The sequence below is a fragment of the Rana temporaria genome, chromosome 3 (genome assembly GCF_905171775.1).
Source record: "Rana temporaria chromosome 3, aRanTem1.1, whole genome shotgun sequence".
NCBI lineage: Eukaryota > Metazoa > Chordata > Amphibia > Anura > Ranidae > Rana > Rana temporaria.
The window spans coordinates 400,136,736-400,149,414 of NC_053491.1; the positions used below are offsets into that span (position 1 = coordinate 400,136,736).

The 12,679-nt window shown below is 42.1% G+C and overlaps 1 protein-coding gene across 3 annotated transcripts in view; it reads left to right on the top strand.

Moving 5' to 3' along the window:
* SLC23A2 (solute carrier family 23 member 2) overlaps positions 1–12,679 on the top strand; it is a 258,087-nt gene that overhangs the window by 190,364 nt on the left and 55,044 nt on the right. For all 3 annotated transcript variants that reach the window (XM_040345915.1, XM_040345916.1, XM_040345914.1), the window contains 2 exons: positions 5,009–5,166; positions 10,994–11,082. In XM_040345915.1, the coding sequence (XP_040201849.1) occupies positions 5,009–5,166; positions 10,994–11,082 (247 nt within the window). The remainder of the gene's footprint in view (positions 1–5,008; positions 5,167–10,993; positions 11,083–12,679) is intronic.

Below are 12,679 nucleotides of genomic sequence, written 5' to 3' on the forward strand. Positions count from 1 at the left end.
GTTAGTCAGCTTGGATTATATCAGGGTTTAGTCTGTATCTATCCCTGTATAATCACGTTTCACATGGGACCTTCCAGCTATTTGTGGGCCTCAGACCTTGCCGGACTTTATTTACTCAGCATCATCTTAGTCATCTTTTACCTGCAGGTTTAGTTAAGTGGCACATTCATCATTTCTTATGTCTGGAATCATTTGTGTAACCGCTAAAATAGGCTTCATTTGTAAGTGTTCTGCACATTTCCTTGGCCACTCAAACACTGAACTATTAGTAATTATTCTTTCATTATCATACATCACGGGACACAGAGCTTCATAGTAATTACTAGGGTTGTCCCGATACCACTTTTTTAGGACTGAGTACAAGTACCGATACTTTTTTTCAAGTACTCGCCAATACCGATACTTTTTTTAAATGTGTCTTCAAATGCAGCCATGTCCCCCCACAGATGCAGCCATGTCCCCCCCACAGATGCAGCCATGTCCCCCCCACAGATGCAGCCATGTCCCCCCCACAGATGCAGCCATGTCCCCCCCACAGATGCAGCCATGTCCCCCCCACAGATGCAGCCATGTCCCCCCCACAGATGCAGCCATGTCCCCCCCACAGATGCAGCCATGTCCCCCCCACAGATGCAGCCATGTCCCCCCACAGATATGCAGCCATGTCCCCCCACAGATATGCAGCCATGTCCCCCCACAGATATGCAGCCATGCCCCCCACATATATGCAGCCATGCCCCCCCCCCATATATGCAGCCATGGCCCCCCCCCATATATGCAGCCATGTCCCCCCCCATATATGCAGCCATGTCCCCCCCCATATATGCAGCCATGTCCCCCCCCCATATATGCAGCCATGTCCCCCCATATATGCAGCCATGTCCCCCCCATATGCAGCCATGTTCTCCCCATATGCAGCCATGTCCCCCCCATATATGCAGCCATGTCCCCCCCCCATATATGCAGCCATGTCCCCCTCCCCCATATATGCAGCCATGTCCCCCCCATATCCAGCCATATCCCCCCATATGCAGCCATGTCCCCCCCATATATGCAGGCATGTCCTCCTTACCTGCATGCTGCCGCGCCGCCGCTTGGTTAATACGGGCGGGGAACATTATAGCTTTCATTTGAATAGCTGTAGTGTTTTGTGCTGCGTATAGACACTCCCCCTTGCTCGGGATTGGACAGTTCACCCGAGCAAGGGGGAAACTATACACAGCGCGGCGGGAAACACTACAGCTATTCAAATGAAAGCTGTAATGTTCCCCGCCCGTATTGACCAAGCGGCAGGGGCAGCGGGGATGCGGCGTATCGGCGGGGGGGGGGGCGGAAAGTATCGGATCTGGCATCGGGGGCATTTGCGGGAGTACAAGTACTCCCGAAAATACTCGGAATCGGTCCCGATACCGATACTAGTAATTACTAAGTGGGTTATATCTCACCTTGAGGTGCTGGACACTGGTGTAATCAATTAGACAGCAAGTTTCCTCCCTATATAACCCCTCCCATGCTGGGAACGCCTCAGTTTTTTTGCCATTGTCTAAGTTGTTGGTCACAGTTAAAGAATGTGCTAAGAAGAAACTCTGCTGAGGGCCCCTGCGGGGGTTAAAGAGCTACAGAACCGGATCCATCCAATAGGGGCAGACATAACACCAAAATGTGTCAAAAGTGTTCGATGTGTCCGCCATAATGTCGCAGTCATGAAAAAAATCGCTGATAGCCGCCATTACTAGTAAAAAAAAAATTATTAATAAAAATGCCATAAAAACTATCCCCTATTTTGTAAACGCTATAACTTTTGCGTAAACCAATCAAACACTTAATGCGTTTTTTTTTACCAAAAATATGTAGAAGAATACGTATCTGCCTAAACTGAGGAAAAAAAATGATTATATATTTTTTGGGGATATTTATTATAGCAAAAAGTAAAAAATGTTGTATTTTTTTCAAAATTGTCGCTCTATTTTTGTTTATAGCACAAAAAATAAAAACCGCAGAGGTAATCAAATACCACCAAAAGAAAGCTCTATTTGTGGGGGGAAAAGGACACCAAGCAAAAAGGGGCCAGGTCCTTTACCTGCATAATGGTCCGGGTCTTAAGTGGTTAAAAAATGTGGATTTTCCTTCACTTTGTAGAGATTTTTTTCCTGTTGTGCTGCTGGGACAAGTCGCGGGAAATCTCTGCAGCGGGATGCACAAAAACAATCCTGCTGGACGTTCTAAGCATTCCCTGCTCTGTACACTACTAAGAAGCCAGGTTTAGTTTTGGACTTTTTTGGACTTCTATAAAGCTGATGGGTCCTCCTACAGATGGACCATGGGATGTCTCTTGGTATAAGTGAAGTCCACTTCTCTACACCCAGAGATCCTCTGATCCTGAAGGCACACTATATTCAATGCATCAGCCCCGACTAAAATCTGTTCATCAGATTGATGCTGTTAAGTCGGTTTATTTTATTTTTGTATTTTGTTTCTGGGTGAAGTGGGTTAAAAGTTATGTGAAGAATGACGTTATAGTAAACTTTATTGCTGTGTGTTAAATGCTGATAACAAGCGAGAACTGGATGCTTCATATTTTATTGAAATATTTACAGTATGGTAAATGCAGATCTGGTTGTGGCTAAAACCTCCCCCCCAAAATTTGAACTGCAGTTTAGTAATTAAAGCTGAAATTCAGATATAAAACAAATTAATTCAATATTATAATTATATATATATATATATATATATATATATATATATATATATATATATTATTATATATTATTATAATTTGTTTTAATACAAGCAACAATTTGCTTAAAGTGGAACTGAAGGCAATTAGCTAGATTCAGTAAGGCCCCTTTCACATGTCCGTTCCGCCTGTCCGTTCATTACAAGTCCGTTAACGGACTTGTAATGAATCCCTATGGGAACGCGTCAGTTAGCGGATGGAGCATCCGCTAGCATCCGCGTCCGTCGGGATCCGGTTTTCGGACGGAAGAAAACCCTATTTTTCTTCCGTCCGGCGGAACAGAACTGATGCAGACGGACACACGGTCCGTCTGCATCCGGTTCCCCATAGGGCAGAGCGCAGCTGAGACAGGGCAGTCCCCGCACTGTGTGCGGGGACCGCCCTATCTGCCGACAGCTGAGCGGGGATCCCCGCTGAGCCGAGGGAGACACACGGAGCGGACCCAGAAACGGTCCGCTCCGTGTGAAAGAGCCCTAAGAGTTAGGTCGGCGTATCAGTAGATACGCCGGCCTAACTCAGAATCTGCGCCGACTTATGTTTAAGTGTATTCTCAAACAGAGATACGCTTAAACATATCTAAGATACGACGGCTTGCGCCATCCTATCTCAGGTTGCAATATTGAGGCTGGCCGCTAGGTGGCGCTTCCATTGTGGTCGGCGTAGAATATGTAAATCAGTAGATGCGCCTATTCACGAACGTACGCCCGGCCGCCGCAGTACATTTACGCTGTTTACATAATGCATTACAGGCCTAAAGTTATTCCATCAAATAGATGAAATAGTAATTTTAAGTATGGCCACCGTTCCCGCGTCGAAATTTTTACGTCGTTTGCGTAAGTCGTCCGTGAATAGGGATTTACGTCGTTTACGTCCACGTCGAAATCAATAGGCCCGTGCGGCGGACGTAGCCGCAATGTACACTGGGAAATGTAGGCGCCCGGCGCATGCGCAGTTTAAAGAATAAGCCAATCACGTCGGGTCAAAGCATATTAACATAAAACATACCCCCTCAGCCGAATTTGAATTAGGCGCGCTTGCGCCCACCGCATTTACGCTACGCCGCCGTAAGTTAGGAGGCAAGTACTTTGAGAATACAGTACTTGCCTCTCTGACTTAAGGTGGCGTAGCGTAAATAATGATGAAACACTATTCTTTCTCCTAATACCAATGATGGGACACTATTCTTTCTCCTAATACCAATGATGGGACACTATTCTTTCTCCTAATACCAATGACGGGACACTATTCTTTCTCCTAATACCAATGATGGAACACTATTCTTTCTCCTAATACCAATGATGGGACACTATTCCTCCCACTAATACCAATGATGGGGCACTATTCCTCCCACTAATACCAATGATGGGGCACTATTCCTCCCACTAATACCAATGATGGGACACTATTCCTCCCACTAATACCAATGATGGGACACTATTCCTCCCACTAATACCAATGATGGGACACTATTCTTCCTCCTAATACCAATGATGGGACACTATTCCTCCCACTAATACCAATGATGGAACACTATTCTTCCTCCTAATACCAATGATGGGACACTATTCCTCCCACTAATACCAATGATGGAACACTATTCTTCCTCCTAATACCAATGATGGGACACTATTCCTCCCACTAATACCAAAGATAGGGCACTATTCCTTCAACTAATACCAATGATGGGACACTATTCCTCCCACTAATACCAATGATGGGACACTATTCCTCCCACTAATACCAATGATGGGACACTATTCCTCCCACTAATACCAATGATGTGACACTATTCCTTCCACTAATACCAATGATGGGACACTATTGTTACTTCAACTGACCACAGATGCAATTTCTTTCTATTTTGGTGACACCAGGATAAGAAATGATTGTGGGGATGTCACAGAGCGATGAAAACCTGACAGAATTTTGACCCCATGCTAAATAAACGCTCTTTTGTTGCTGTCTTTGTTTCCAGAAAGATATCCTATATATATTTCTGTCACTGGGACAGCAGGTGAGAGTAAATCTCTTGACAGAATGATAGCAATACAAAATTGACATTGTTTCTAACTCCCATGTACAAAACGTAAGACATGTTGCTGGAGTTGAGATCTAATTACACATAATGTTATAAATGTGACTTTAACATATTACAGACTACAAGTGTTTTTACACATGCATACCTATAATGGTTTTTATTTACTTGTAATGAATGTATTGTTAAGCACAAAATCAACCTGTAAACCAACAGAGAATTTTTATTTCTTGCAGCACTACCTGACATGCTTCAGTGGGACAGTGGCTGTGCCGTTCCTCCTCGCAGAAGCCATGTGCGTTGGCTTTGACCAATGGGCAACCAGTCAACTCATTGGGACCATTTTCTTCTGTGTAGGAATCACTACCTTACTTCAGACAACTTTTGGGTGCCGGTGAGTCTACACACTTATACTGATATGTTCTGGTGTTTAATCTCATAAAGGAGGAGATGAAGTTTGTATGAAAACATGACATGTCACTATATACAGAAACGGGATAATTGTTCAAAAAAGGTGTCCTCTTCTCATTATAAGGCAGTCCCTGAGCTCTGGGAATTAAACTCTGCTGCTGGTAGCCACGGTTTTTGCCATAGTGGGCAAGTATGCACATTATGGCAAACTTGGCATAAGTTCACCTTTAGTAACATGTTACATTTGTATTTCGGGGGTAACATATAATATGTTACTAATGCAGCAGCCCTGCTCACCATCTCTCACCCCCCGTGTGTCAGCAGGTGGAGATCCTTTACGGTGCTCTGCCCACACAGCCGTGTCATTAATTCAGACAGATCGGTGAATGAATGAACTACAAGTCCCGTCTTCCACTGCAGCAGACAGCTTGTAGTTCTCAAAGAATTGCGAGGACGTTAATGAGCAACCTCATAATTTACTTCTCTTCCCGGACTTCAGCAACTGTATGGGAGGTACGGGCAGACAGTAGTACCAAGCGTCTTTAGGAGTCTGACCTTGTACCTGTGATCTGCTGATCGTGGGTGCAATACTCTGCAGACTCCTAAGAAAAAAATAAATTAACTTTTTTTTTTACCCGAAAAATAGTATTTTTTTTTTTTTAAGTGAACTGAACCTTTAACTGCCTCAGACTCCCCTTCCCAATGCTGAAGTTCCTGCTGTTTCTCTCATCGCTGCTACTAATATCTTCACTTTTTTTTTATTTTTTCGTTTATCATCTTTGGCCATTTTGATTGGCCAGCCTATGAAGATAATAATCCCTTCCGTGTACACTCATGGGAGACTCATGCCAGCAATACCTTTTAAACAGAAGTCCAGTTTCATTTTAAGGCCATCAGTCTGCTGCAGGCAGGAGTAAGCATTTCCTCAGTCTCCACTTCTCCACTGTTAAGACTATAACATTGTAACGGATCACATGTGTGAACACAGCCAAGAACTGCAAAGATATCATATTGATTTGTGTTATCTCTGAGCCAGCATCTTCTCTCCAAAAAGTAGATACTGACCTTGTATGATGCCTAAACAAAGTTGGCTCTGTTCTTCTGGAAAGAAAAGCAGATAAAGGCAGTCGGATTACTGTGATCTGTGTAAGAGATAATAAATACTTGGAAATGTATTTACACATTTTTTAATGTGCATGTTTTTAACATGAAAATATTCGGTATCTGGCGCTAGGTACACTTTTATTAACCACCTCTGGCTGCTGTACCGGGTATATATATGTGGCGGCAGGGCAGGTGGGCCTTGACACCCAGCCACTGCACATATGCGTCTATGGGGGAGATCCGAGGCTTTGCATGTTCCCAGCACAGTGACCAAGCTGTCACCGAGCTAGCACGATGGACTGCCAATCACAGCTTTCACCTGACTGAGCCTCCGCCTCCTGGTGTGGACACCCAATAAGATTAACATGCAGCCGGTGAAGTCTGAACCCCCCCCCCTTTTTTTTTTAATATGGCTCCCATATCTCTGTTTTTTTAAAGGACCCCAATGAAATAAGTATGGCATATATCATGGTGGGTCAAAGTGTTAATGATCAGCGGTATGCAGGTGCTCAATTGGCATTGCAGGACCCACGATGCATACAACCACATTGCAATACAGAATGAATCCTGAAACTTCACCATCCTACAGTGTCTCTTGTATTTTTTGCATCATCAAAGCGATTTGCCAGAGTTGTTTTTTGCATTCTTTCCACACATGTCTAAATGCACATTTTAGGCCTGAAGATTACTTAGATATGGGAAAGGAATTTGGGACTTTGATTGAAGCAATTAAAATGTGGAGGTAAGAATAATTAAAGTATTTATTTCATAACTTAGATATAAATCCAGTAAAAAAAAAAAGATTATTTCATATATATACATATGGCATGAACTGAGTATGGGCATATGGAATAGATGAGTGAGTACATAATCATAGCAGATGCATAAAAATTGATATAAATGCATGAAGTGGCATGGCCTACAGATGCCAGCGGCAGCGTGCCCGATACTTGTATCTGTGTTCCCATTTTATATCAAAATATGATGAGTTTTGTAACATTGTCAAACATGATAAATAATGGGTAGGTAGCATTCCATATATGGTGTAGCTGTGGCATCAAACATAGCTTGACACGTTTTGTGGATGTCTCCACTCATCAGGAGCAGATGCGACAGGAATTCCTATGGAATATATAAATGTAATAAAAAAACACACTCTGAACAGCGAGGGAAAATATCAAGGAGGATGAATATCTGTAGATGGTTAATCAACCACACTTACCACCAAAGACAGTGAATGTGATATGCGGTAACCGGCATAGGGTGAGCCAATGTTGCTGGCATCTGTAGGCCTTGCCACTTCATGCATTTATATAAATTTTTATGCATCTGCTATGATTATGTATTGATGTATGTACTCATTTATTCTATATGCTCATACTTTATTCATGCCATATGTATATATATATATATATATATATATATATATATATATATATATATATATATATATATATATATATATGAAATTATATTTTTTTACTGAATTTATATCTATGTTATGAATTAAATATTTTTATTCTTACCTCTGCATTTCAATTGCTTAATTTAAAGTCCCAAATTCCCTTCCCTTATCTACTTAAACCAGGGATGGAGACACTTCATTGTGCTTCATCCAAAGTCCCAAAATCCCCCCTTAGTGAAGATTACTTAAAACCCACAAAACATTATATATTTTTAAAGCAGAGGACCTCAAGAATAACACCTTGTTACCATTTTTAATTAGCACAACTGTTCATCAAACCCATATTGTCAATACACTAAATAATGCACACAAAAGAGTAACTACATGGCAACGTCAAGCCTTAGAATTGCCTGCGCCTGTGAAACGGCAACAGACTTCTGTACACAAAATTGTCCATGGGCAACCCTTCAAAAGCCTTTACAGGTCATCAGTTTAGAATTAAAGCTGAACTCCATTTTTGTTTGACTTTACATAGTTTTTTGGGCCAGCTTGGCCCAAACATGTCCCTCACTAACATGTGAGGCCGCTGGATGTGCTGTATATATTGTATGTAGCTGAGTCTATATACAGCATAACGCACTGTGTTCCGGGTTTGAGCTGAGACCTTCCTCTCATACCCGGAACACAGTAGATTCTATCTGTTCACCCTCAGCCATTCAGAGAAAGCGATGTAGCAATGAAGACAAAGCTTCCTCTGATTGGCCGAGTGAGAGGTTGTGACGACATCAGCCTGCCTCTCTGACCATTTAAAGGAAGCTTTGCATTGATTACTATAAAACACCGCTTTCTGTAAATTGCTGAGTGCTGATCAGATAGACTCTACTGTGTTCCGGGTACAGGAAGTCTTGGCTTGAACCCGGAACACAGAGGGATATGCTGTATGTAGCCTCAGCTGCATACAGTTTATACAGCACAACCAGCGGCCTCAAGTTAGTGAGGAACATAGTTCATTTTGGCCAAGCTGACCCTAACAAACTATGTAAAGTCTAACAAAAGCTGGAGTTCAGCCTTAAATGTGAATGATGACCCTAGAATTATTGCTTTCACTCCATCACACACAACAATACCCAACATGTGAAGCACAGTTGTTCTCATGCAAAGGGGCACCCAACTTGCATATTTATATTTATGTTCATATGTGTTACATGGGGAGAGGACTTTAAAAAAAAAAAAAAAATTGTTTTAAATTATGTTCTACTTAATTTTTTTTAAGATAATTTCCTTTAACTTTACTTCTATCACATATTTATTCATATATTTCTATGACAAGCTCCCTATGTTATGTGATAGCACAATGGAAGTGACAGATTCTCTTTAATGAGAAATTGGGGTTAATGCCCCTCCTCCCCTCAGCCGCCCATACTCGCTTTTCTTTTTCTCCCTTGCCTTTCTGTTCAGGTACCAGTACTGCCAGGTATAGGCAAGCATGTGTCTTACTACACATCACTGGTGATTGGTCCAGCACTGTCACGTGAGTTGTGGGGAGAGTGTCCCCTGCCCTGTGTAAGCTCCAAATAGAGGGATTTGGAGCTTACACAAGGTTTGCTTTCCTTACAACTGAATAGAGCAGTGGGGACCCAAAGGAAAGGTGAATATGTTAACCTGGGAAGGGGTGCATTACAGTGAACCTGTTGCTTTGCAATAAATGGGTAAAGCACAGGTCCACTTTAAAGATCAGCATAGTGATATTTTTAGCCTTTGCCAAGGGCCTTTAAGGGAGGTTTGTATAGTCCAAAATGTTTTACTGTTGATGGTGAGGCATAAATAAGACATTCCCGTAATGCAGTAAAGTTCCAGGATTTATTCTGAATTGTATGACTTGTATATTCTGTAGAATCAAGAGGATAACAATTCAGTCTTGTGATGAATAACACAGACACTTTTGTTTGCTCCCAATATTTATTCGCTAGGCTTAGGAGTCACAGGAAACCCATCCGGAACTCTACTTGCAAGCACCACTGTGCTGTTTGAGTCAGAAGAATCATGGGTGGCAATTATGGGGCATTTTTGTTACCCACGTACCAGTCTTGGAAAGGGGGCTTCATTGCAGTATAGACAGCTCTTTCCCTTCCTACCCCCAACATACTTTTCTTCTCTACATTTTCTGGTTGCAGCAGTGCTGGTTTGTGTATTAAAGTGTCACTAAACCCATCATGTATAAAATGCCATTACATTAAATACTGCATTTTTGTATATATGCCAACTTCATCAATTTCACGTTGGTGATGGAAACGAGCTAGGGGACGATCGCGTGACCTCTGCAGAATACAGCCATTGGTTGTTCTATTCCGATCAAGGGCCATGAACTGCTGTGTATTTAATAACACTTTAAAGTGGTTGTAAATCTCAGACATGAAATATGAACAAAACATATTCCTCTATAGTGTGCACGTGTCTCAATTAACAAAGTGTAATTTCTGTCTGCTGTTATGTTCCTTTTCATTTCTGACATGTTTTCCTGACACCAAGAGAAAAATGGTGACAGGGGAGGGAGCTCAAGCACACATCTTGCGATTGACAGCCATAGCTTGGTTCCTGTGTGCTGTGTGAAGGGGGGTGTCCCTTCCTTTCCCTCCAATTGGCTGTCAGACCTCTCCTCACTGAGCTCTGCAGTGTGTCATTTTTCTCCGCCCCTTTCTGACAGCTCAGACGAGCTTTATAAACTCTGCACTTTGAACGGATGTAGCAAAGAGGAGACAGCAGAGGATTTGTGTATCACCTGAGGCCAGTTGCTTTACTGATTCTATGTCATTTTTTACAACCTCTTTATGGTAGGACTTCAGAAATATGGGTACTATTAGAGCAAAATGTATAACATTGTGTAAATGTGTTCATAAAGTAAATTTGGCACCTATCAAAGTCCTAAAAAGCTAGAAGCAGGCACCTAGAGATTTTATAGACCTTTCTTTATTCTTCTAGCGACCTGAGAGCTCCAAAACCCACAGAGCTTACTATTAAATGAATGACTCCTAAGTCCCAGCATCGGCACCCTTTTGCCCTCCATATCTTATTGTAAAAAGAAGGTGCGTGCCTGGAGGCAAGTAGCGCAGGGTGGAGTTGGTGCTTTAAAGTCAATTAAGGTTTATGAAGCATGTGAGCTTTATAGTAAGTGGATATATCATAAAAAGGGCCCCTGTCACTTGTGTCTTTTATTGGCTCTTAAGAATGAAGTGTCGCCATTGTGATGTTGAGTAACATAAATGAACTTCACTTGTCTTTCTCTGTTCTGCCATTGCTCCAGGTTACCCTTGTTCCAGGCAAGTGCTTTTGCTTTCCTTGCTCCAGCTCGTGCCATCCTATCCCTTGAGAAGTGGAAATGTAATGCTACAGGTAAGTATGGCAGTGAATTTGGCAATGTAAAACCGCAGGGGCATGTGACACCAGAGTCCTTCCTACCATGCTTTGTTTGTTTGCAGACGGGCACCCAGCTGGGAAAGTACTGGCGTGTGATACTCCTGGGATTATTTTCCTTGCTGGCAGCTAGTTAATCCATTTTCCCCGGCAAGTGGGGGCACTTTTGTGAAATGAAGAATGTATATAATCTCCAACACTGGAGCCGCTGGGTTTATTCAGATGGGGAAAGGAATTTGTGCTGTAAACCGCAGTGTCAGGGAAATAAAAGTGCAAGAACAGGAGGTCAGGTTCTCAAGATTTAAGCTTGGAAAAGTACGATTGTTTACAAAGGAGTGGTGCCTTCATGGACTGAATACTCAGTTATGTGCACAGAAGCCTATGATCTTGTCGTTTTATAACAGGTACCCCATGTTTGGAGGTGTTTTGGAATTTTTTTTTTTTTACATTCCTTTTTAATCTCTCGAGACATGCACTGGAGATTTCTCATCCAAACAATCGTATGTGTCCTGATGAAGCTTTTTCACAGCAAAACATGTTTGGAAGAGACGTCAAAGCTGGTGAACACAAGTTTGTTATGTGCAAGCAATATGCGGACGGACCTATGTCTTCTGGATTGACCTAGGATCCTGCTAGTTGACGGACTGTCCCATTGACTAGGCTATTTAGTTGGCCCTGACTGCAGAGTTAAAGATATATTGCCTATTTTGTATGGTTAATAGTACACATTTCAGGTGTAGCTATCCTGTCTGTGCATGACAGGTGGAGTAATCACAGGACTTCTTGACTCAAACCCAAGAAGTTTTATGCAATACCATGACCCACAAAATACATTGAGTTGGCTGTGTGCTGCAGGGTAACTATCCCTGTCTATTTGCACACTTTTTAATAATTGTTACTATATAAAGGAGAAAGAATTAAAGTTCTGATAATGTTCTTGACTCCATACTAGCTCACAATCTGGCTTGCATCACATGAATTGTTGATATCACTGCCGAAAGTTTAACTCAAGCCATACAGGTGAATTCACATAGTCTTTTCAGAGCTGGAATGTCTACCAGACAGTCCTGAGATTTAAAAAGAAATACAGTGCCTTGCGAAAGTATTCGGCCCCCTTGAACTTTGCGACCTTTTGCCACATTTCAGGCTTCAAACATAAAGATATAAAACTGTAATTTTTTTTTAAGAATCAACAAGTGGGACACAATCATGAAGTGGAACGAAATTTATTGGATATTTCAAACTTTTTTAACAAATAAAAAACTGAAAAATTGGACGTGCAAAATTATTCAGCCCCCTTAAGTTAATACTTTGTAGCGCCACCTTTTGCTGTGATTACAGCTGTAAGTCGCTTGGGGTATGTCTCTATCAGTTTTGCACATCGAGAGACTGAAATTTTTGCCCATTCATCCTCGCAAAACAGCTCGAGCTCAGTGAGGTTGGATGGAGAGCGTTTGTGAACAGCAGTTTTCAGTTGTTTCCACAGATTCTCGATTGGATTCAGGTCTGGACTTTGACTTGGCCATTCTAACACCTAGATATGTTTATTTGTGTTTGTTTTGGATCATTGTCTTGT